Source organism: Thunnus albacares, chromosome 12 (assembly GCF_914725855.1).
Source record: "Thunnus albacares chromosome 12, fThuAlb1.1, whole genome shotgun sequence".
NCBI classification, from domain to species: domain Eukaryota; kingdom Metazoa; phylum Chordata; class Actinopteri; order Scombriformes; family Scombridae; genus Thunnus; species Thunnus albacares.
In genome coordinates, this window is record NC_058117.1 from 29,038,565 (window position 1) to 29,061,783 (window position 23,219).

Here is a 23,219-nt window from a genome sequence, read left to right on the forward strand (position 1 = left end):
CATGTTATCAATCTATCTATAATTTTCTCATCCTGTTTGTCCATTTTGTATTTCTGTAATTTTGCTTTCTTGCTCTAGTCTGTAAACACAACATCGACTGCATGTCTGTCTGTCCTGAAACCTTTTTCCTCATCAGAATCAAGGCTCTGAGGACGCAGGATGTTGTGTTGCTGTACAGATTGTAAAGCTCTCTGAGGCAAATGTGTGGTTTGTGATATTGGGTTATACAAACAAACTGACTTGACTTTACATTCTGCATATCTTTGCCCTAAAAAGCTGCTCTGACATCCATTCAAGCACTTCCTTCCGATACAACAAGCCCGGCTAGTGGAAGGAAGTTGTGGCCACTTAACGCTGAGTGGCTTTTAAAAAGGATACAGTCAACGATTCTGCCTCCCTGGATGTTGCCCTTCTGGCTGAAATGCAGCTGGACAAACTTCCCAAAGCGGCTGGAGTTGTTGTTGTAGACGGTCTTGGCGTTTCCAAAGGCCTCCATGATTGGACTGTAAGAGCAGTGAAGGAGCAGGATCATTAACCAGGCGACAAACACGGCTTCTCTGGAAGTTAAACTGTTACCATCTTATATACTTAACTTTAAATCAAATGAATAATTACCTGCTCTCCAGCAGCGCCTCCTCCACATGCGACGTCCTGTCTCGGGATGATACCTCCAGGGAGTGCTGGCTCATGGCCGACAGGAACTTCAGGATCAGTTTGGTGCTTTCTGTTTTCCCGGCTCCACTCTCGCCACTGAAGAGGGGAAAAATAAAAAGACAAATGGTAAGACTCCCAATAATCCAACCCAGAGTGCCCTTAAACAAGCAAGCCAAAGGGTTGCTGTCATATAGCTGACCTCTGACCTCCCTGGAAACAGGCGGCAAGAGACAAATTACTTCCCTAAAAAATAAGTATTACAGTATTTATTCTTGTTTAGGTTATTTTTCTTATTGGACAGATGTATTTTCAGTCACAGAAAATAATGTACAAGAAAAATATTAATTAAAAGCTTGATAAAAGTATTTCAAACATCTTATTTAGTTGAAAAATATATATTTTTACCTGTTTTTTTTCTCTGAGAATAAAAATATTTAACAGATATTCCTGAGCTACTTGGTGAATTTCCTCTACCCTCCGCCATTTTGAATTTATGATTCAATATCTCAAAATCACAGAGAGTCAAAAATGATATTCAGATGGAATTGTAGACGACACTTTGGGGGTTCAACACCTGGTAGTTGGGACATGGTACTACAACTTAAATGGTTCAAGATGGCTTCTAAATATCTGTCCGCTGTAGTGGACACCATGCATGAATCTTCTTCTTCATCTTCTAATTCTTCAGATGTTGTAGAAGAAGCCGTAACAGTACTTGTATTGATAACAGCAGTAATAGAAGAAGTAAAAGCAGTCAGAGCAGGACTAATAGTAACAGTACTTGCAGTAATACTAGTAATACCTAAAGACATATGTTACCTTTTGTTTCTGATGTTTTATGATGATCTCTACAACAGATAAATGTTCAGAGCATGAGCTTGAAGGCGCTCAAGTACTTTAAACTTTATGACCATCTTTCATAAATAATATTTTAGCCGTGATTTTATCTCTATAGTGTTATTAAAGGTCATGGTCTGGTTTTCTTTGGTCTTTTATGAGCACAGATAACCTGACCTCAGTTCCAGAGTACTGTGCAGCAGAAAAGGAGACATAAACTGTTTTTAATTTAAACTTTGAATGGGTTGAATGAGTCAGTCAGTCTTTATTTAGTGTGACTGTGAGTCTTTGCATGCAGGTTGTTGATTCTTGAATAAACACCTGCTCCTGTGTTTAAAAGAAAATTGGGTAAGAAGTGAATGAAGTGTTGATGACTTACTAATGACTGATCGACACGCAGGGATTTCAAAACTCAACCACTAGATGGCGCACTGCACACTTCTAACCAATCATCTCATCTACTGATTCTGGTCTATAAATATAATCCAGGATTCATCAACACCAACAGGCCACATGAAGATGAATATGATGGTAAATCCTTCATCTTAATTTCCACGAGTGAGGACTGAAATGTGTGTGTGTGTGTGTGTGTGTGTGTGTGTGTGGAGGTACTACAGGGAGACTCACATGACAGTGGGGTTGGGGGGGGAAATTGCAGCGTAGTGGAACGATGAAAGTTGAATGAATCTGATTCATGTGGGAACAATAAACAAACAGGAATGCTTGCAGAGCAGACTATCAAGATTAAGGTTAACCAGATTTAGTCAGACGGAAAAACAAAATGTTACGTACGAGATGGACAGATTTTTTTTGACTCAGGAAACAACAACATGATGGTCATCAAGCGAATATACCAGTAAAGAATCTAAATATGAGCAAGTATGTTAAGTTTAAAGCTGCAATATTCCTTTTTTTATTATTATCCCTGTAGCTCTACAGGGAGTTTAGCATCTTTTAGCTTATTGTTTTGGTTTTACAGCCTATAACTTTACTGTTTTAGTTCACTGTTACAGCTCTCATCAACCTGCCGGCACCAAACAGCAGACAGACAAAGTTAGCAACTACTTGCTGATCATTATGAAGCAGTTTGCAGTTGGTGAATATTAAGACTCAGATTTGTCTGACGGCCAGAAACACGACTCCAAATGAAGGATGCACTAGATGCTATTAGTGCACAGTTTGCTAACAGACTATAACAATGTCATAAAGGTGATAATATATTCATGTAGATCAATTATTGCTGCTTTAACTTGAACCTTTACTTGAGTATTTGGCACAACAGCAACTCAAGTAAAGGAAACATGCAACTCATATTCTCAACACTGTTCTTTCAACTAAATAACTTTGTACATTTATTGTACCCCCAAATTGTTACTGGATAATACAATTAAATTGGTTTATAAAGGGCATGAATCAAAACTTTAACTCTTTCTATACCTTTACTATGACAGAATTTACTTCAGACTTCTTTAAGAACAGTATTTTTTTATATGATATTGCTACATTCAGTGAGAAGAGGTCTGTATAGTAACGCTTCCACTCCTCATCCTACTGACGGTGACAACAGACCATCGTTCAAGGTTTCAGCAACTGCATGCGGACTATAAACTCTCTAGCAGACAGAGTTGACATTTAAAACAGCTTCTCTCTATTTGCTGCGGTGATGACTATGATTTTGCTCGTCAACCCACCTGACAAGCTCCATCAGCCTGATTCCTAATCACCGGTGTTTGGCGTCACTCTGCAGGCTTTTTATTTACACGCTGACATTTTTCCCCATTCAAGAAGATTTATCATCAGAGCGCCTTGTATCATACAAGGTCTGGCAGCAACTAATGTTGTAATGTTTTTGTCCTCATCACTGCGTTCAAACAGGTTTGTAGTTTGAGTTATGAACTTTATTTTCATCTTGATTGTTGCCTGTCTTCAAGCTAAATATTTAGAGGGACTTGTTCGGAGAGACTCGCTATGTATAAACAAGTATTTACATTTAAAAAGGAACCAATTGCAACAGCCCAAAGAGTTACTGATCCCTCAAAACAAAAACCCACCAAAAACTAAATGAGCATAATGCAACATGACATCAGAATCAATCAGAACAATTAAAGGAAAAGTCTTCCAGTAGAAAATGTCTAGAGTTAAGATTTGATGATGTCTCCTTTTGGAAGAAATCTAGCTCAAGAAAAGCACTGCTGTATTACTTTTTTCATTAATCAGTTTTATCAGAAACTGTAAGAAAACAGTGAACACAGTGAAAAACACCCGTCACAAACTCCTCCAGTCTTCAAAGTGCTTCTTCTGTCTGTTTCACCAAGAGCTCAAAGCTCAACGATATTCAATTTACAGTGATATAAAAACTGAAAAATGCAGCAAATCCTCACGTGTAAGTCGCCAGACGCAGAGCATATTTGACATTTTTGCTTAATAAATTGAATTAACTGTAATGAATTTACTTCAGTGAGTTGATCAGTCATGCACAAAGAAAAAACACAAACATCATGTTTTTTTCATTTTCGCTTCAGCAGCCTTGTGTTTGTGAGTTTTAACAACTGACAAGAACTTGAGGGTCATTAAACTTAACAGATAATCAATAAAACTCTGGACTGAATAAGAAAAACTCCACCAAAGCTGCAGTTACATCATATTTTTCCACTGCAGAAACTGAGTATTTTGTCATTACGGTAAAATGCAGCGTGACGCCTGAGGGAAACCTTCACACACACATCGCAGTGACATTTAACACGAACCTGGCAACGCACAACCGCACAGTGAGAGGTTCGGTCTGACCACGTTAATTATCAACCAGGCTACTCATCACTGAGACACCGAGAGCTGCAGAAGAGTGTTGGATTCGTCCCCGAAAGACACATTATTCAACACAAACAAGACGCTTCGCAGCAGAGGCGTCCTTAACAATGAAAAACACACCATGAACTTGGAGCGGTGGTTCTCTTTCTTCTTCTTCGTTCTCTCTTTTTCACGTCAAGGACCCTTAAACTGATTAAGATTGATGCTTTAGATGTTTAGATGTTTTATTACAGAAAGGCGATGAAACCCAAGTCTAAAACACTCATAAATTCTGTCATTGTGTTACTTATGGATGGAATTATAGTGAAAATAAATGATTCCCCTTTTTGCTGGGGACCCTCCTTAAGGAACCCTTAGGGTCCCCGGGCCCCACTTTGAGAACCACTGCTTTAGATGAATAAAGGCTTAAAAAAACAACGACTTCCCAAAGCACACCAAACCCTTTTAGATGTTTTCACCCTTTTATCGAAGCCATATTGTTGTTGCATGGCAGTACACGGCCTTTTATAATCAATCATGACCGTTAAACTCTGACAACAATAAAAACAGACTTGATGTTCACTTAAGCAGATTTCAAATCATCTGTAAGTTGATATTTTTGACTTCGGTTAACGGTCACAGACAATGTGTAGTTCGATGAGGCATTTGTTATAAAATCTTGAATCTGGCCTCTTAAATGTTAGTTATTTTCACATAGAGTGTTGCTTTCACATCTATAAACATTTTATAGACAGAAAGGTGTGATTCACTTCAGGAACTAAACTCTCGATTTGGACAATGGTTGGGTGGCTCCCTGTAGGGCCATCACGGTGAGGTTTGGGATGGATTTCATACTGGTGAGCACTTCCTTGGGTCTTTTAACTTCACATGCAAATAAGACAAATAATACTATGTATGTAAAATACAATTTTTCACAGCTGAAGTACTGTAAACAGAAATGACTGGTGAATATTCAGGCTGCTGCAGGAAGTGATGTGTTTTTTTTCAGTTTGCAATAAAGAATCTGTGAGCACCATGGTGGTTCCCAACAGCTGATTGGACAAGCAAAGGCTGCCACCTACAGAAACTCTAACAAGTGCTTTATAAAAAAAATGGAGAGGAACAATTTTTACAAAACAGAACTTTGCATACCACTTGAATTTAAATGATAATACTATAAATGTGCTAACAGTGACTGCAGAAGAGACGCAGTTAACAAAACTAAAACACATCATTAAAGAATCTCTTCAATCTGCGGCTGCAGCTAACAGTTATTTTCATAATCTAATGATCTGCCGGTTCTTTTCTCAATTCATTCATTAATTGTTTAGATTGTCAGAAAGAAAGAAAAATGATCCATGTCATTAAATATCTAATTTTGTCTGACTAACAGTCCAAAACCTTCAGATATTCAATAACTACAATGTTAATTCTCACATTTGAGAAGGAGGAACCATCAAATGACTTTAACAATTAACTGATTATTACAATAGCTGCGCATTAATTTGCAGCTCTAATTGAATCTGTCCAATCAGGCCAATTTGCGTCTTTTGAGGAACCAAAGCAAACCTCCACTCAGCACTTACAGGTCATTTTATATTAGATGTATTACGGTAGCACCACTGCTTGTACTGACAGTGTCGAGGCACTGGGGAACATACCGACGGACGACGTTACATTACATCTTCCTCCTGGCGTGTTCTGGTGGTTCAGAGGCCGGAGGTAAATGCCATGAAGTCACGAAACTCTGAAAAACATCCCCTCTGTTTTCCACATCTCTCTCCTGAATCTAACCACTGTAAACTAATCTAATAAAGCAGAAATGTTCTTTGTTACTATGCTGGTTAAATGAAATATTTGAACTTCTAATGTTATTAAGCAGAAAACAGAAGGGAGAGATCATTAGATGGCCAAATCCCAACATTAAACTAGGTATATAGATGGAAATAATATAATTCTGAGAGGAAAGCAGGTAAAATCGAACATACTGTGTATTTATTCTGGTAGTTTTATTGAGATTATAGCAATAACAACAACGTCATGGCTTTAAAACGTTTAGATTAGAAATTGAAATGAGCACCACTAAAGATGGTGATGTTTGTGCTGTTAGTTTATCTGTCAGCAGGGTATCTTAAAATTCTATTGATTGATCTCTGGTGGATAGATTTCTATCATAATCGAGATTTTGAATATCCACCGTTAGATGTTTGCAGTTTTTAAGTCACAACTATAAAAGTAGGTGAAATTTGGTTTGTAGCCAGAAATCTACGGCAGCGTATTGCTGTCATCATGACAAAAACAATATTTGCTATTTGTATCATGTTGTAACGTAAAGGTTTTCTCGTTCTAATGAGAAAGTTTACTCACTAAAGTTATACAAGTAATTTTTCTCATTATAACTAGAATAACAATTTGTTATAACGAGACACTTATCTCGTTAAATGAAAACATTTTCTCATTATAATGAAAAAAAACTTGTAATAACGAGAAAGATGTTTGAAATATGTAACGTTTGAACAAATTGATCAAGTTGTACTTTCTTCTTTCTTTCTAACACATGATGAAATTCTGTTCTTACTAAGCAACATAGACATCCACACGTTTCTCATTATAATAAGATGCTTTTTTGTCAAGAAAATGTTTTCTTGATAAAACTAGATATTTTGCGCTGCCATACAAATTGGCTTTGTTACAATTAAAATTAATAAATGTGTAATTGGTAGAAAAAACATTGTGTGAACTGCATCTGAAAGGAATAAAAAGTACATACATACAGAAGACGTGTGGTAAAAGTATCAGCTCCTCATCATTAGTCTTTTGAGCAGCATGTGGGAAACACTGCTTGCTTGAGTTGTGTTTTATAAATAAAGTTGAACTTGAATGGAGTCAGTGACACTGTTCCTGATAGACAGACACAGAACAGGACTGTAAACTCTCGGGGTGTCTGGCTATAGCTTGAGACGTAATCACGCTACACAAGTGGACAGATGTTATGACAGGACAGACTGCGGTTTAGACAGTCCATACGGAAACAGGAAGTCTGATATGACTGTGAGTAGATAGTTTGGGTAATTAGCGTCTTTGAAAGCTGCTGCTTGTAGCATTAACATGTCATTAACAAATTAATAATGACACTGTGTTGGAATTACCAAAAATAAATAAGAGGAAATGATTGGTAGCTTTTATTTCACTTCTGTTTTTTTCTAAATTGAGATCACATTCCCATATATCTGTATCTTCTCTTCTACCCTTCCTTAAAAAAAGATAAAGATTCCATCAGCCTTTTCCATTTTCCATCCATCTGCCTTCACAAAAAAAGAGTTTTAGCCCTATTTGCTTCAGAAGAACAGCGCCCTCTGCTGGTTTTGTTCTGCAAAGCGAGCTGACAGATTCTCCTCTGAATCAGACCTGGAGAATGACGACGTAAAATAGAAAGTAGAGGTTAAAACTCGCTTCATTCTGCTGTTATAATATCTCAAAATCAGAAACTGTTCTCCTTAAAAAGAAAAGAAAACTAAAAAAGCACCCATTGTTTCAGCAGATGCCCAAAAAATGACACATTGATTGTCAAAACCCTCTAGTGGCTGTGATAATTACAACTCTTGTCTGTCAGGAGCAAAGAGTTTGACGTTTCTATATATTTACGAAGTGGTTATTACGGTAAACATGACAACAAAAATCCCCTAACCTTAATTCATTTTAACCCAAACCACAATGTTTTTGTAACCTACTTTCTGAAGCCAAACTATGATTCCTAACCATAGCCAAGCTGTGTTTGTGCCTAAACATAACCACAGTGCTGTCAGATCATAAAATTGATTTATTTTCCAACAGTGAGTTGTAATATCTTTGGAAGGAATCAGAGCAAAATGTAGAATCAGCACAATGTTTTCTGCTGCCAAAACAAGTTGCACAGGTGCCTGAAGATGATCTGATTGATCAAAATGTTGCACAGCAACAGTAAATAAAAGATACACTGTGGGAGCACAGAGCAGTGTGCAGACTCTGCATTTTACCATGATGTCTACTGTTAAATCCAGCAACTGTTGAAGAGTCCCAATAGTTACTGAAGGCACAGAGACATGATGTTATCCTGCTGATAAGGGCGTCAGATCATTCTTGTGTCACTCTGACAAACAACATATCTTTATTGTTTAATTTAGAGGATTTGTTGCAAACATGACAACAATTAGTTGCTGGTAAAAAGCTGCATGTAGCATCTTTAATCTTCTTGTCAATTAGCCAACAGTATTGGCCTTTCATACTCACAGCTCTATTACGCAACACACTTGACAGAAATATTGAGTCAAATGATTCTTTGTAATGTAAAAGTGTCTTCTGAGCTTTTAGCCTCTTTTAGCTCACAGTGTTGTGTCTTTTAAGTATGTTTACTGCATTTCCAGCATCAAGCATCTCTGATAAACTCACTGTACTCTACCTGTCCAGCACCAAACAGCAGACAGATAAAGTTAGAGACTAGCTGGTGAAGAAGGTGCAACATTTAGCCGCTAAAGAGCCAGATATTTTTCTCAGGAGTTGGCGAGACCAAACCACAGCTAAAAGGAGAGTGGATATTGGATTTCAGGACTCCAATGCCAGTTGTCTTTGTATTTTTCTGCCTCCTAGTGGTCAGAAATGGCTCATTGCAGCTTTAATGTTCTTCTGTTTTGGTGTTGTTGTACTTCAGGAGCCAAAATTGTACAATTTACATTTATCATAGCTGAAAACTGGCTAAAAACCGTCTGTAATTATGAAAAGGCATTAATGCAGACTCAAATTTTAAGTTTCTGTTTTTGGCGTCTTAGTAACAGCTAGACAGAAACAGTAAATCCAAACACAACTATAGATCTCCCCAGTGTTTCTTTTCAGTAGTTGGTCAAACTTTCTTGAAGGGATTGGATCTTACTTTAAAGGGCTCCGTGTGTATAACTCATTTAAATAGCTCAGACTACAGTGACGGCCAAATCTGAAAAGGCCTGTTAAATGTAACTCATTTAAAAGACCTCTGGCAGCATGCCAGCTTATCCAAACTAGGACACACACACACACACAGCTAAGCAGCACCATGCCTTTGTGCTAATCTCTGGCTCTCCACATGCTGTTGCCACCCAAGGTAAAACCCCCCGCAGGCAGGAAGGAGGGAGTCTTAAGCGGAGCGACTGAGCGTGTTGGACAAACTGCCTCCACGGCTCTGGACCTCACCCAGACCTTTTGTACCTAGTGAGGAGAGCTGCAGACTCTGTTAAAGAGTGAAAGAGCTGCTGAGCACGGAGAGGAAAGTGAGACGAGAAGTGAAACTCAATGAAAAAGTGAAGAAAAGAAATCTAGAAGTCCGGGCTTAATCTGAGCCTCTTTCAGAATCTGAACTTTTTCACTTGAAAAAAGTGAATTTATCTCACCAGACTACCTGCTTATTTCAAGAAATACAAACTTTAGAGAAGATTAAGATTAAATTATTTGTTAAAATGAATTTAAGGTTACTCTGCAGGGGGTAAAATATTAAAACTTAGCAAGTCAATTAGTTACACAATCCAAATTAAAATCTTAACCTTTGAGCTGTGCTAGCAGATTTAGATATGTTGGTTCACTTGTTTCAGAGTGAAATAGCTGGACAACTATTGGATTGCAATGTAATTTTGTGCAGACATTCATGTTCCCCAGAGGACACACTTGTGCAAAACCTGCATTTATGACTTGTTGCCTCTAAAACAAATGAATACCGTCCAGCTTCTGCTTTACTTTGAGATTAATACCATGTTAGCATTGCTACTAGTTAGTTTCATTAATTATTCTTTTGGAAATTCCTTTTATGTCTGCAGCAATTGTCAGATAAACAACGCAACACAAAGGGCAGTAAAGTTAGATACAGACATCAAACAGCATGGTGATCCACAGTGTCAGGAAGTAATTGTGCATCATCCGGAGTACTAGCACAAAACAAACTAGTTAATTTCCCAAAAGCAGTAGAACTTTTGCACACCTGCAGATCGACAGGTACGTCAGAGAAAACCTTGAGTCAACATTACTTACAAGTGGAGTAAAAAGCAACTAAGTGCTTCTATTTCCTAAGGAAATCAAAACAACGTGATTGGTTGTCTCCAGTTTGTCTCTCCAGCGAATAAGAAGACGTTAAGTTTCTTAACTTGTCCTCATTGTGACACTGGACAAGTCTTTTGAGTTTTATAGCGGCGGTAAGTGGCGCCAGGACGTTTTTCAGGTCTCAATCCACAATGAATGGTTTTGAATGATTAAAGTTCAGCCAAGTCAGAAAAAAGCAGAGCTGAGACTGACAAGCTGAGTCTGATGTGTCCAAAAATGGCCATTATAGTTAGGATAACTCATTAAATAACATGATCTTTCCTGTTTCCACCCTTCCTAAAGACAAACCTGTCATCTTTTGTCCCTAAGTGGTACAGATCTAAGAATACCAAAGTCATCTTTAGTTCTTGTTTTTTTTTTTTTAATCCATCCAAAAATGTTGTTTTCTGGATTGTAGCGAGCAATATATTCTCACAGTGATGCTAGTGTGGCTGTAGGCTTGTGGTCTTGTTAAAGACGGATTGTATGTCAGACTTTGACCCAAAAAAAGCTCTGAAACAACAGTGGATACTTGAATATGCCCAACAAACCACAAGAATTTAATGTGAACTTTACTTTATGTCTAAAGTTGAATCTATGAAGAAGAAAACTATTTTGCTTTTAGGCACTTAAGACTTCTTATGAATGACTTTTATACAAAACAGATTGATGAGAGCCAATAAAACACACAAAAACAAATGTTAGTTAGAGGCCAAGTTCAGTTTGAAGTGTTTGTCTCACACCTAAAACCAACATGGTAAACTATGTTTCCCTCCCATCATGCTCTCTTCCTTCGCTGTGATCCATTCATTCCTTTGGTTGGAGCTCAGTCAAATTATTAATCTGACGCAGATAAATCCTGCCAAATCCCAAGAGAAAACCTCTCAGGTATGTTTTTGCAGGGCTTTGCTGCAGGGCTTTGGTGACCCCAGATGCCTGCGTAATTAACATGGCTGGAGAGCCTTGAGTTTGACCTCTCACTCGCCTCCGGGGTCAGGAGGTCAGGGACAAACTGCTGGGTCGGGGGTGGTGGGTTCTGCTGGATCACACCCTGAGAGCTTTGAAATTTAATCAAATCTGGGATGTTTTGGACACAAAGGCAGTCAGTCAAAACAATATCAGTGCCTAAAATCTTACTTTTCATATGTGAGAAAAGTCTTTCAAAGGTTTGAGATAAGCAGCAAGTTACAAGACCAAAAAGCTCCAGAACAGCTACTAAATGGACCTTGAGGTGAGATTGTTTTGTCAGCTGTTGGTTTTTTGTGGTCAAGAACGCACTCGACGTGGATGTAGAGTCCTTGAAGTGTTTAGAAAAATGGAAATTTGAACATCTATAATTGCTTGACAAACTCCCTCTGCTGAGAAAGATCATGTGATATGATCGAAAGCTCCAGAACAGCTAGAAAATGGACCTTTCTGTTTTGTCAAAATTGTGTAATTTTGTTGTAGTAAAGTTCTTGTGCAGCTGCTTATATTTAGACGTTTAACATTGGAGAACTTCAGCTTCTAGACTCAAAAACTGCATTAACTGACTAAATCAGATGCATATTTTTGCAGTGCCCAGTTCGAACAATCGAGATACAGTATGGAAAGGTTTTCTTCCAACTCTTAGACATAAAGCGGCTATAATCTGTATTTCTTATAATAATGTAAGAGCGGTCAGTGTGTAATGTGTTGGTCGTGGTTCGTAGTGATGAACATACAGAGAATTATCAGCGACTCTGCAGCTCCACAGCGCTTTCATAGCATCGTTTTGGGCCGCAGCAGGCAGCTGTTTACAGAGAAAAAGCTCTAAAAAGCCACTGTACACTACCTGCTCAGCACCAAACGGCTCCATAGTGGAGCATTTAGCAGCTAAAGAGTCAGATATTTCCTTCAGGAGTTGGTGGAGAACAAAAACAGAGCTAAAAGAGAGTGAATATTGGACTGACATTCACCAGGTGGACAGAAACACGACTCCAAATGAATGATAATGTTGCTCCATAACTCCTGGATGTGGAAATAAGCAACTGTTTGCTAACAAGTTCAAATTAAAAGGTGATATGTCAGTGCTGTGTTCACTTCTTGTTTCTGCTAAGTAGCCAAAAAATCAGTTAATGCAAGTTTAAAAATACACTACAAAAGGGAAGAAAGACACAAACTAGATTTACCATCTCGGCTAGAAGACGACTTTGGCCAATCAGAGGGCTTAGATGGTGCAGGAAGTTTGATCTAGAATGTGTTTTTAACAAATTAACAATGTTGTGGGCACCCAGCACACTACATGACCAGATGTATGTTGACACCTGAACCCAACACACATATGTGGTCATTGGTGCTTGCTGAACATGTGATTTGACATGCCATGTGCATTCATCTGCTGCTAACAGCCCCCACTCTTCTGGTTTCAGGTTTTCCAGCAGATGTGGATGTTGGATGGGGTTGAGGAGGAAGTTCTTCCACACCAAACCTTGAAAAACATTTCTTTATGGCGCTGGCTTCTTAAACGGGGGAATTGTAATGTTGAAGCAGGAAAGGGACGAAGGGAAGAACACTAATGTCTGAAATATTATTGTATGTTGCTGCATTAAGATTTCTCCTTTTTGGAACTAAGGAGCCAACCAAGCCATGGAAAAACAGCCCCAGACCAAACATGGGGCATTAGGCAATAAAAATAAAAAAAGCAAATTAGAGGTCTTAATCTTCTGTTTATTGCTTTATTATCCAGACGAAAACCTGCCATGGTGGCATTTAGTGTTCTTGATGAAGGTTTGGAAGTTTTCCAAGAGTTTCTTCGTTGGCGGTTTTTGCTGAAATCTGCAGCAGAAACTCAACGGGGGGGGAGGGGAGGTTGGTGTTTCTATTAAAATCATGTGGCTCAACGCAGGCAGGTATCCGCATGAGTGAAAACGCAAAGTGGCATTCATGAGCATTAATGAGCAGATGCCTTGCGTTAGAGCTGGTTTCTTCCTCCTCCTCCTCCTCGTCTTGTACACCAGCTCCTGTTTCATTCACCTCCCACCGCCTGGATCTGATTACCCACAATCCCTAAATCTGATGAGAAAGCTTCCTGCCTCGCCTGAAAGTGCCAGCTTGCAATTTATAGCTCTTCTTCCTCACACACAGTGAAGTGATCCTTTCTCCTTATGGGTGGGTGGATGGGGGGGAGTGGGGGGGTTGCTGCCATGTTACATGTTTTACGAGGGTTCGCTCTGAGATGGCTTTGGTGTTTTTTGGGGGAACCAATGGGGGGAAATGTGTCAGAGTTCATTGTAAACCAGACCATGTACTGTGGCAGCAGCTGGGCAGGACTCGGTGTTCAAATGATCCTCCACCCAAAATCTAACTTTAGGGTATCAAACACACAACATTTACGAGCTTGAAATCTGGCTGTAAAAAGTGCGCTCCACCATGGAGAACAGCGACGGGCTACGACTGATCCAGTTACAAGCGTCGGTGTTGGTTTGCGCCCAGTGTCTCCTGTCTCGGTTTTACCACAGAGGCTGAAATTACAGGGAAGAAAATCTGACCTGAAAGTCAGTCTTTTGTAGGCTGATATGAATATATAAGAGGTATAAATATGTGACAAAATAATCCCGACTCAAAGGTGCATTTAATATCTTTTTCTTCCACGCTTGGGTCACATGATGTCACAACGGCGCCAGTTCCATTCACTGATGAAGGTACTGAGGTATGGTTAAAATCTCAGAAATAAGCTAGTAAGTAGACCTTCCCAAGGTCATGAATGAACTTCCATATTCAAATATAATAAGAAAATTTATAGCATGTATTCAGGTGTCCAGAGGCCTCATTATTTGTATTTTTTTCTTTATTATCTAGGAATTTGTTGGTTGTTATTTTCTAAAAAACTGGGCAGAAAAATGAGTCAAAATTGGCTAAAAAAAAACATTTTAATGAAACTCAGATTTTAAAAAGTACCATTAGAAGCACAAACACTCTACTGTAGCCTGTTTTTGTTCTTTCTTAGATGGACTCTGGTGCATAACCAGCAGTTCATTTCAGTTTCTTCCCCATTTTTCTATTATTTATTACTACAAAAAGGTTTTATTATTTGTTATTGTTGAAAGACGACCCTGTTTTCCTGTAACCTGCGGTTAACGGTGTTGTCTTGCAGCAGAAAACAGGACAGGTTTGGCTGCGCAGGGACATAAATTAAAAGAGTCGCTTCTCTTTTAAAAGAAATCTGTCTATTTTTACTGGAAAAAATACAAAAATAATAAGCCTGATGTAAGTGGTGTCAAACTCTTGGCAGTAGGAAGAGGACAAGGTCTTTTAAGGTGAAAATAAACCATAACACTGCTCTCTGTTATAATACTTAACATAAAAATACTCTTACGACTGATATTTTGGTTAAAAATTGAAGGTTGTATCTATGTTCTCTCTAAGTAACGGCGCACCATGACAGTGAACAAGCCTCCAGGCTGAAACTCACTCAGCAGTCGGCCCACACATCCGGGCAGCAGCCCTCAGTGTCACTGCTCCGCCCTGCAATTATTCACAACCTCACACATCCATCACCCACAGCAGCGGACCAGAGAGAGCTCCAGCGCTACGAACGTAACAAAGCAGAGAGGTCACGAGATAATCAATGAGTCTGACACATACGATACAACACAAAATACAAAAATATGAGTTTTTGCAAGTTTATAAGCTACCAAGATGCTTAGAGAATAACATGCAAACAGTGAGAAAGACATTTATAATAGAGAGAATGGGACATAAACGTCCTGCGGCTCTCAGCAATTAACTTTGTTGCTTCAGGTGTGCAGCTGCATTCAACTTGACAGAAACTGGATTCTTTTCTGCATCACATCACACTGCTTCATGTTCACTCAGCTGCTGTTGACTGTTCGGCAGCTTCACCGGTGCAGCTGGGAGTTAAATGTCTTGCTAGAGGGTAACAATTAACAGCTTATTAACACTTCAGAGGCACCGAAACCCTCACAAAAGGTAAAAGTTTAACACTTTAAAAGCGAAAAGTCACCATGTTTCAAAAAAATGTATAGAAAAGTTGTTGCTGTTCATTCCAGGAAGTTGCTGCTTTTCCTGTTTAATGGATCATCATACTAATAAACTTTATTCCCTATTTCTCTTTATTCCCTATCTAATAAAACAGTCAGTAACACACGTATCCAGAGTCCAGACCATCCACGATACAGTGTAGAAAGATGCAACGTTCATCCTCAAAAATATTCTCAAAGATGCAACAATCAGATTTGGCAGAGGATAATCCGCCCTTACAGGGTGTGTCTTGGGAGGCTCACTGTGTCATTTACTCTCTTTTAACAGACAGTTAACCATCAGGTTGTGTTTCAGCAGAGACAACAGCTAAAGGTCAAGACTGCGGACTGCGGTTTCTCGTCTCTGGCCTGGCTTCATGTCCTGCTGCTGCTATCATGGCAGAACTATACAGCCAACGTGCACTTTGGCATTTTACTTTTCCTTGAAGTTGCAGTTTTTGTGCTACATTAAGTGTCCATGCTCGCGTAACTGGTTGAAAAGTGTGTTGCATTGCTTCAAAAATACACAGATTTCATCACAGAAATGAGAAATCATCTCTTTGAGAAGGGGGCAGCAGGATTCAGCGGGATAAGAAGCCAAACACAAAGCGGATCGATGCATCTCTGTGTGAACAGAATGGCGGCATTGTGCAGCTCAGGGTCTTTTCCAACGACAATATGACATGTTTGTGTTTACGCCTCGCTGTGCGCGCCGTGGCACATATTCTTCCCACTGACCAACATCCTGTCAGACAAAAGGGTTTCTGTGTCCTGAACACAAGGACGAAGGCAACTGAGACCACAGGGAACATGTGAGGTGAAACTACAGACGCGAAGCTGCTGCTGGTTTTTCACATTTCAGTAGCGATTCATGAGTTCATGAGCTCTGACAAAGTTACTGACAGAGATCAATCGATGTGCTTACTATATATACATGAAGCACATGTTTGAAGCAGGATTAAGATATTTTACATGAATTAGTGATACGAGATGATGCAGTGAAACACAGATAACACTGATGTTTCCTTCTCACTATAAACTGCATGAACTAATCCTACAACACACATGTGTCTGCAGGTACACAGACAGAAATAAAACAAAGCCACACCAACGTTCACAAAGGATTAATAGTTAAGATCATTTTATCTTCTGGCTGCTAAAACTGATATTTCTGGTTATGTTACAGTCACTTCCTGTTTACATAGTCGGTTGGTTTCTCATTGGATGGCGCAACAGATGATTCCCAGCAACTGATTCATACACTTAAGACATTTAATGGTTAAATGATGTAACTGTATTTAGTTTAAAACTAGTTTGTAGTTACTAAGAACTTAAGAAGTCTTGGAAAGACAAACTTAGTGATGGATTTATGAACAGCTGGTTTATCTGACCGATCTGTGATGTTTTATATTCCAGAGACAAGATAAGAAAAAGGCAACAGTTTGAAGTTAAAAATGTTTTTAAAAAGAAAGGTTGGATACATTTGAATGTGTTGCTTCTGTTAGTAGGAGAAGAAACATCACCGTCTGGATTCATTCTTGGCATCTAAAGCTGTAAATATGAGACACTCCGCTCTGTTGCAATCTCAGATTTGTGATTCAGGCTGATGATTCGGGTGATTTTCATCAGAAACATTTTTTTTAACAAGGCATCTAGGATTATTAATCTTGTAGCAATGCAATGATACGTCCAGATGTTGGAAACAATAATGCAATCAGCAACACATGAGTGATTCATGATCAGCTCCAAACAATAGGATTCACAGATTTTAAAACAAAAAGGACAAAGAGCAGATCTGAGTTTACAACATTAATGTTGAGAAAGACTAATTAGTGCATCCCTTGTTGAAAACGTTAGAGTTGGTGCAACTATATTTTCTTTGTTCTTGCACAATTCTTCCTGCTCTGTGACTCGTCCCGACAGGAATGAATCAAGTCCAGCGGCCACGTATTCAGGATACCTCGATGACCACAAACACAATCAGAGCGATGTCTTCTGCATCCGCTCTTCGCTAAATCAGGGAACAAATATTATCATTTCTAAAGAATGTAAAAATAACTTTTTGCGTTTGAAGTCAAAGGGGAGGGGAAGAGAACGTCCCTCATCTGTCTAAAAAAAAACACAATGTGTGAAAGTCGTCCAGCTACAGTCAAAGAGGAAGGATGTGAGGAAGGAAAGCAGAGGACAGAGGATGGAGATAGTAACAGAGTGTGTGTGTGTGTGTGTGTGTGTGTGTGTGTGTTATGGCACGCAGCGCTCGGATCCTCAGAGCTGCGGCCAAACCGCCCAGGAGACTTGAAACTCGATCAAAGTGTTTGGCACACCGAGGGGAGAGCGACTGAACGAGCATAACGGTTTATTCAAACAGCCAATTAGAGGCTGCGATTTAACCTCTGACTGACGAGGAAGGTAAAGATATTCTGCAAAAGATGGGATACTGGGAGGATGTTGGGGGTTTAACAAAGAGTTTAACAAAAAACTTCAGCCTGGCTTTTGTAAAATCGACCTGATCACCCACCTGATCAGGACGCACTGGTTCTGCAGCCTCTTCCACAGCGAGCGGTAGCACTCGTTGGCGACGGCGAAGATGTGCGGGGAGATCTCCCCCAGGTGGTGTCGGCTGTACAGCTCCACGGCCGGCCGCTCGTACAGGCCGGGCAGCGGCTGGTAAGGGTTCACCGCCGCCAGGATGGAGCCGATGTACGTCTGAGGGATCAGGAGAGAGGATGAGAGCGTTAGAAATAAAAAAAAACAGGAGTATGTGTCAATATGAAAGAGCAGAGCCGTTATACAGTTAACATATAGATAGAATTATATGTGAGACAAAGAGGAAGTGCAGCAATGCAAATGAAAAATGTGCATCATATTCATCTTCAACAAACCAAAACGTTTCAGAAACAAGTGCAGAAAGTGCTAAAAAAGACAAAAATACAAACTACATTGACAAAGTTACTGTGATGCTTTAAATAAAGTTGAATCTACAGCTGCAACTATGTTTTGAAAGCAGAAAAAACAACAATTTGCTGGTTTCAGCTTCTAAAATGTGATGATTTAATTCTTTATTTTGTGATACATGATAGAAAACCGAATCTTTAGATTCAGGACGGTTGAGCAGATAAAACAAGACATCTGCAGACGTCATCTTTGACTCTGAAAAGTTATCATTTTAATTTTTCACTTATTTGTTACATTTTATAGACAAAATGATTAATTGATTATTCAAAAAAAATAGACTGGCTGACTTTGAAAACCGTCGTTAGTTTGCAGCCAGAATCATATGTTTAAATGAAGACAGATGGAAACATTATGTTACTGTTCACATGAGAATCTCCTCTAACGACTACATTTAAATTTCCACTGGGTTCATTTTGTCTTTTAATACAAAAGGCAAAGAAGTTGTGGGATCAATAACTGCAACCCCAAAAATATGACAAATACCGACGATGTGAAAAGCAAAATCACATCTTCAGTGTGACTTCTAAGCTTGGTGGTGTTTATGGTGAGGGGGGGGCGAGGGAGGGGCGGGGTATTCTGTGTGGTGTGGCTGCTTTTCTATTGGTCTGATAATCTTCCAGTAAATCAAAAAGCAAATAAAAACTAGAAGAATTAGAAAAACCAAAAAGACAGTTCAGTACAGTCACGCTGAAGCTGTGATTTTGGATGCAAATTTATTTTTTGCATTTCAGATTGTATCTCTTGGTTGCTGTTATTATTGGATGATTTGCACATTTCTTTGCATCTTCACAAAAAGACATAATTTATCCCGTAAGCTGCTGCTGCTTAAGATATGTTGTAAATGAAGACACACACACACACACACAGAGGGATATGTGTCTGGAAAGAGGATGATAAACAGTGTGAGTGTGTATTTAATGAGATACAATGCATCAATTTTTTTTGAAAAAAACACTCCGATTGTAACAGCTGATCTCCTAACTTCTCCGTCATTCTTCCTCATTTAATAACCGGTGATCAAAACATTTCTGCTGCCTCAGGTGGAAGCACAGACGGGCCAAAGGCTGCACATAATCCAATTTCTCGGACGAAAGCGCAGAGTCATAAAATCCCCATTAAGCTCCGAGGCTGAAAAAAAAAAAAAAAAACACCCCTAACAAGCAGCTCCGACACGTGACCCCCCTCAGTAAAACACAGAATCTACTAGTTCTACTCAAGACAGTCAGACATGTTTGACCTTTTGCTTTCTTTTCAACCCCTCCCCCTTAAAAAAAAAACAAAAAAAACAGCAGATTTTCCAAACCAGCTTCATCTTTCAAAGTTCAAAGCGAGAAACAAAACCAAACTGCTGAAATAGAAGCTTGTGAAGCCAGAGAGAAGTCTTGGCAGCGGCGTCGGTGCTGCGGTGGTGACTAATGGGTAAATAGGCAGGCTTGGAAAAAAAAAAAAAAAGGCAGCACATCAGCATGTATCTGTGAGAAAAAACAACTGGATTATTTCTACTGCCGGCCTCGTCGTGAGTGAGGAGTCGTAAAGGTTACGGCGGCGGCGGCGGCGTTCAGGCCCGTGCATGAAAACTGTCAGAGACCACCCGTCGTCTTCATCAGCTGCGAAGGTTCGAGCGGTTGGAAAGGTTACACAAGCATTAAGCCGTGTTTGTTTTACTTATAAGCGTAAACGGAGTGATGCTGTCAAACCCAGTAAATACTTGGAGGTGCAGTAAGTAGGCTGAGAGAAGTTTTCCATCTCTCAGATAAAAATCTTTAACTGGCTGCTTCTTAAACTTTTCATTTCTGATTATCCCCCTTTAACGAGCGCACCCGAGTTAAAAAAGGTTATTTCTCTTGAACGCCATGGATAACGGCCAAGCTCCTGATGTTTTCTAAAAAAAAAAAAAAGGTCTCTTTGGAGTTTATAATCCAAAAAAAAGTCAGAATTAGTCTAAATGATACTGAAGCAAATTAACAGCAGCTTAAACACTGGAGAAAAAAAAATACTGTTCTGTGTTTGTACTGCTGTTAATAACAATCAGCTGTTGTCACACTAAAGATGGTTTAAATACAAAGAATAATGAGGCTTTGTACTTTCAAACAACATACAGTTTATTCAAGATTGGTTGAGGATTCAACTGGATGTCATCCTGAATACCTTAACCTCCTGACTCAGAATAAAAACACTTGCTTTGTTAAAGGCACCCTGTGGAGTTTCTGACCTCTGGTGATGCTATGGAGCAGTTTTATATGTCTGACGGATGTGCACGATGATGCACAGGTGATGCAATACGCTGTCACACTATTCCAGTGATCTACAGGTGGATGTGATGCCCCAAGAAACGCAGCAAAGGCAGAGAAGAAGAAGAAGAAGAAGACTGCAAGCTAGTAAACGTGGATGTAAACATGCAGGATTTAAATGGTTTAAATATCAAATTTGTGAATGTTTCATGATGAGGAAAATGCATCCAGCACTTTTGTTTGATCTCAAGGATGCACACAATGCATTTTGATGAATAACACTCGATGGAAACATAATTTGTTTATTTACAAGAAAACTCCAAAGGCCACCTTTAATTGGTTAAATAATAAAATGTGAAATTAAGTGTGAAAAACGGCGGAGCCTGTAAGCTTCGTCTGATCAGTCCAAAAATAAAAATGACAAAAACTTCAATAAATTTACAATCATAAAAAAAAAACAAGAAAAGCAGAAAATAAAATCTCACATTTGAGAAGCTGGGACCGACTGGTTCGTTTGATCGGCGGACAAAGCGTCAGGAAAAGTATTTGAGATCTGCTACTTCTCACGTCAGAGGCCCGCAATGTTCCTGTCATTTCACCAACACGCTCGTCCTGTGAGACCAATAACTTTCTCCAAGAACACAACACAGAAACAACTGTGCAGCAGACCAGTAATGAGTAAAAAAAACAACACACACACACACACAAGCCCGCAACTGTTTGCAGCTGCAAAAAGGGGAATTTTCACCTTAGAAGATACAATAATAACTTCACCTTCACTTTCTCACTTCAGTCTTCATGCAAACTAATACGATACAGACATTTTTTGTTCACAGTTTTTTTCGCCTGTGCAGCTTGGACCGTAAGTGAAAATGTCATTAAAACCCAGCACAGTGTTCCCATAACCGCACATTAAGTCGTGAGCGGCTTTCGCCTGGAGGTGGAGATGAAATCCATTAAGAGAGAAAGAGAAACAGAGAGACATTTCGTTTCTGCGGAGCATCTTTGTCTTTATCTGTCCATCTCTACTGGATCTGCTTCATTTATAAAACCATAAAAACACAAAGACGGTCCGTCAGCTTCCTGTCAGTCACAGCATAATCTGAATTTCAGCATCTTGTTCAAGCCTTCCTTCCCTTAACCATTCCACCTTTCTGACGTTTTCCTGTTCCTTTTTGCTTGTTTTACTAAAACCAGACATTATCTTTACATCTCTTTCTATTTATTATTCTTTCATTACATGTAACAGAGTTAGCAGCTTTATTACATTAGCGTGTGCTTCAAAGTGTCAGACTACTCCTAAAACAAGCAGATAAATTAAAAACAGAAGACTCCTTTTTCCTTATTATACAGGTCAATCAGAAAAAGAAAAAAAAAAGTTTCCAAACACTGTTTATTTTGGATGAATAGAGAGGAAGGAAAAAAAAAAAAAAAAAAAAGGCTCTGGATCATTTCTAACATATTCTGCCATGCCTGAGGTGAAACCATGTTCAGCGCTGTGGAGTGGAGAACTCAAATTACAGCCCTAATAAGGATAATTAGGTTAATGGGCATACCGACGTATAGGGAATGGAAAGAAGAGCTATTATATCACTTAGCGATGTGACGTCTCATCCGAGCAGGAGAGTTTGTTGTGTCTTGAGATGAATGGAAATACTTAAAGGAAGGGTTCACTGTTTTTCAAGTCAAATAAATAGTCAGGCACCCAAATAAACATTGAAACATGTTTTTTTCTTGCTGTAATCATCCCTCCTGTTCATACTGACTAATAGAAGATGCTCTCATGTAAGTGATGGAGGACAAAATCTACAGTCCTCCTCCTGTGCTGCAATGTATTTAAAAGTTTATCTGAAGCTAATATGAAGCTTCAGCGTCCAAATGAGTCAAATCAAGTAGATTTTTAGTGCCAAAGTTCCTCTTTTTGTTGCTATACTTCCACCGCAGCTCAACAGGGAAACACAAAAAGGGAATTTGATGCTAAACAGACTGTAAATGTGTCAGATATCCACTTGATATGACTAACTCAGACTGCTGAAGCCTCATATAAGCTTCACATTGACTTTTAAATGACCGTGTGGACACACTGTGGATTTTGGCCTCCATCACTTACACTGAAAGCACATTTGAAGGATCTTTGAACAGGAGGACACACTTGAAAATTCACGAACCTGCCCTTTAAATGACTTTAAAAAGGTAACATGAGGTCAAAGTAGACGACGTAAAGCTGATGATGAGATCTCCCCACACATACAAACGTTGCTCATTAAACCTCTTACACCTCGCCACGCAAGCGTCCTACTGACTGACTGACCTACATTCAGCCTGGATGCAAATACATTTGAATGGCAGTTGAGGTGACAGTATTTACATGCCAAATACTCGCTCCAGGCTATCCTGCCTGTGCAAATGATCCGGCACTGCAGCAGCAGAGAGAAGAAGAAGAAGGGGAGGAGGGGGGGAGGCGATGTTGTTATAGTAATATACTACAGATCATGAATCACCGTGTGTGTGTGTGTGTGTATGTGTGTGTTTTATCTCTCAGACAGAGCCGAGTGTAAACACAGCGTGGCAGCTCTCTCCGCTCAGGTGAAGGTTTCAAGTTTATGGGCATAAAAGCAGAAATGTCCCGTCTTCCGTCTGCAGCGTAAACAGTTTACAGCCAGACTGTTCTCTGGCT

At 39.3% G+C, this 23,219-nt stretch overlaps 1 protein-coding gene across 1 annotated transcript in view; it reads right to left on the reverse strand.

The window, feature by feature from the left end:
• Positions 1-23,219, reverse strand: part of myo10 (myosin X) — a 150,520-nt gene that overhangs the window by 51,143 nt on the left and 76,158 nt on the right. Inside the window, exons 4-6 of the mRNA XM_044368176.1 lie at positions 17,875-18,062; positions 616-750; positions 379-503 (exon numbers count right to left, since the gene is read on the reverse strand). Of these exons, the coding sequence (XP_044224111.1) occupies positions 379-503; positions 616-750; positions 17,875-18,062 (448 nt within the window). The remainder of the gene's footprint in view (positions 1-378; positions 504-615; positions 751-17,874; positions 18,063-23,219) is intronic.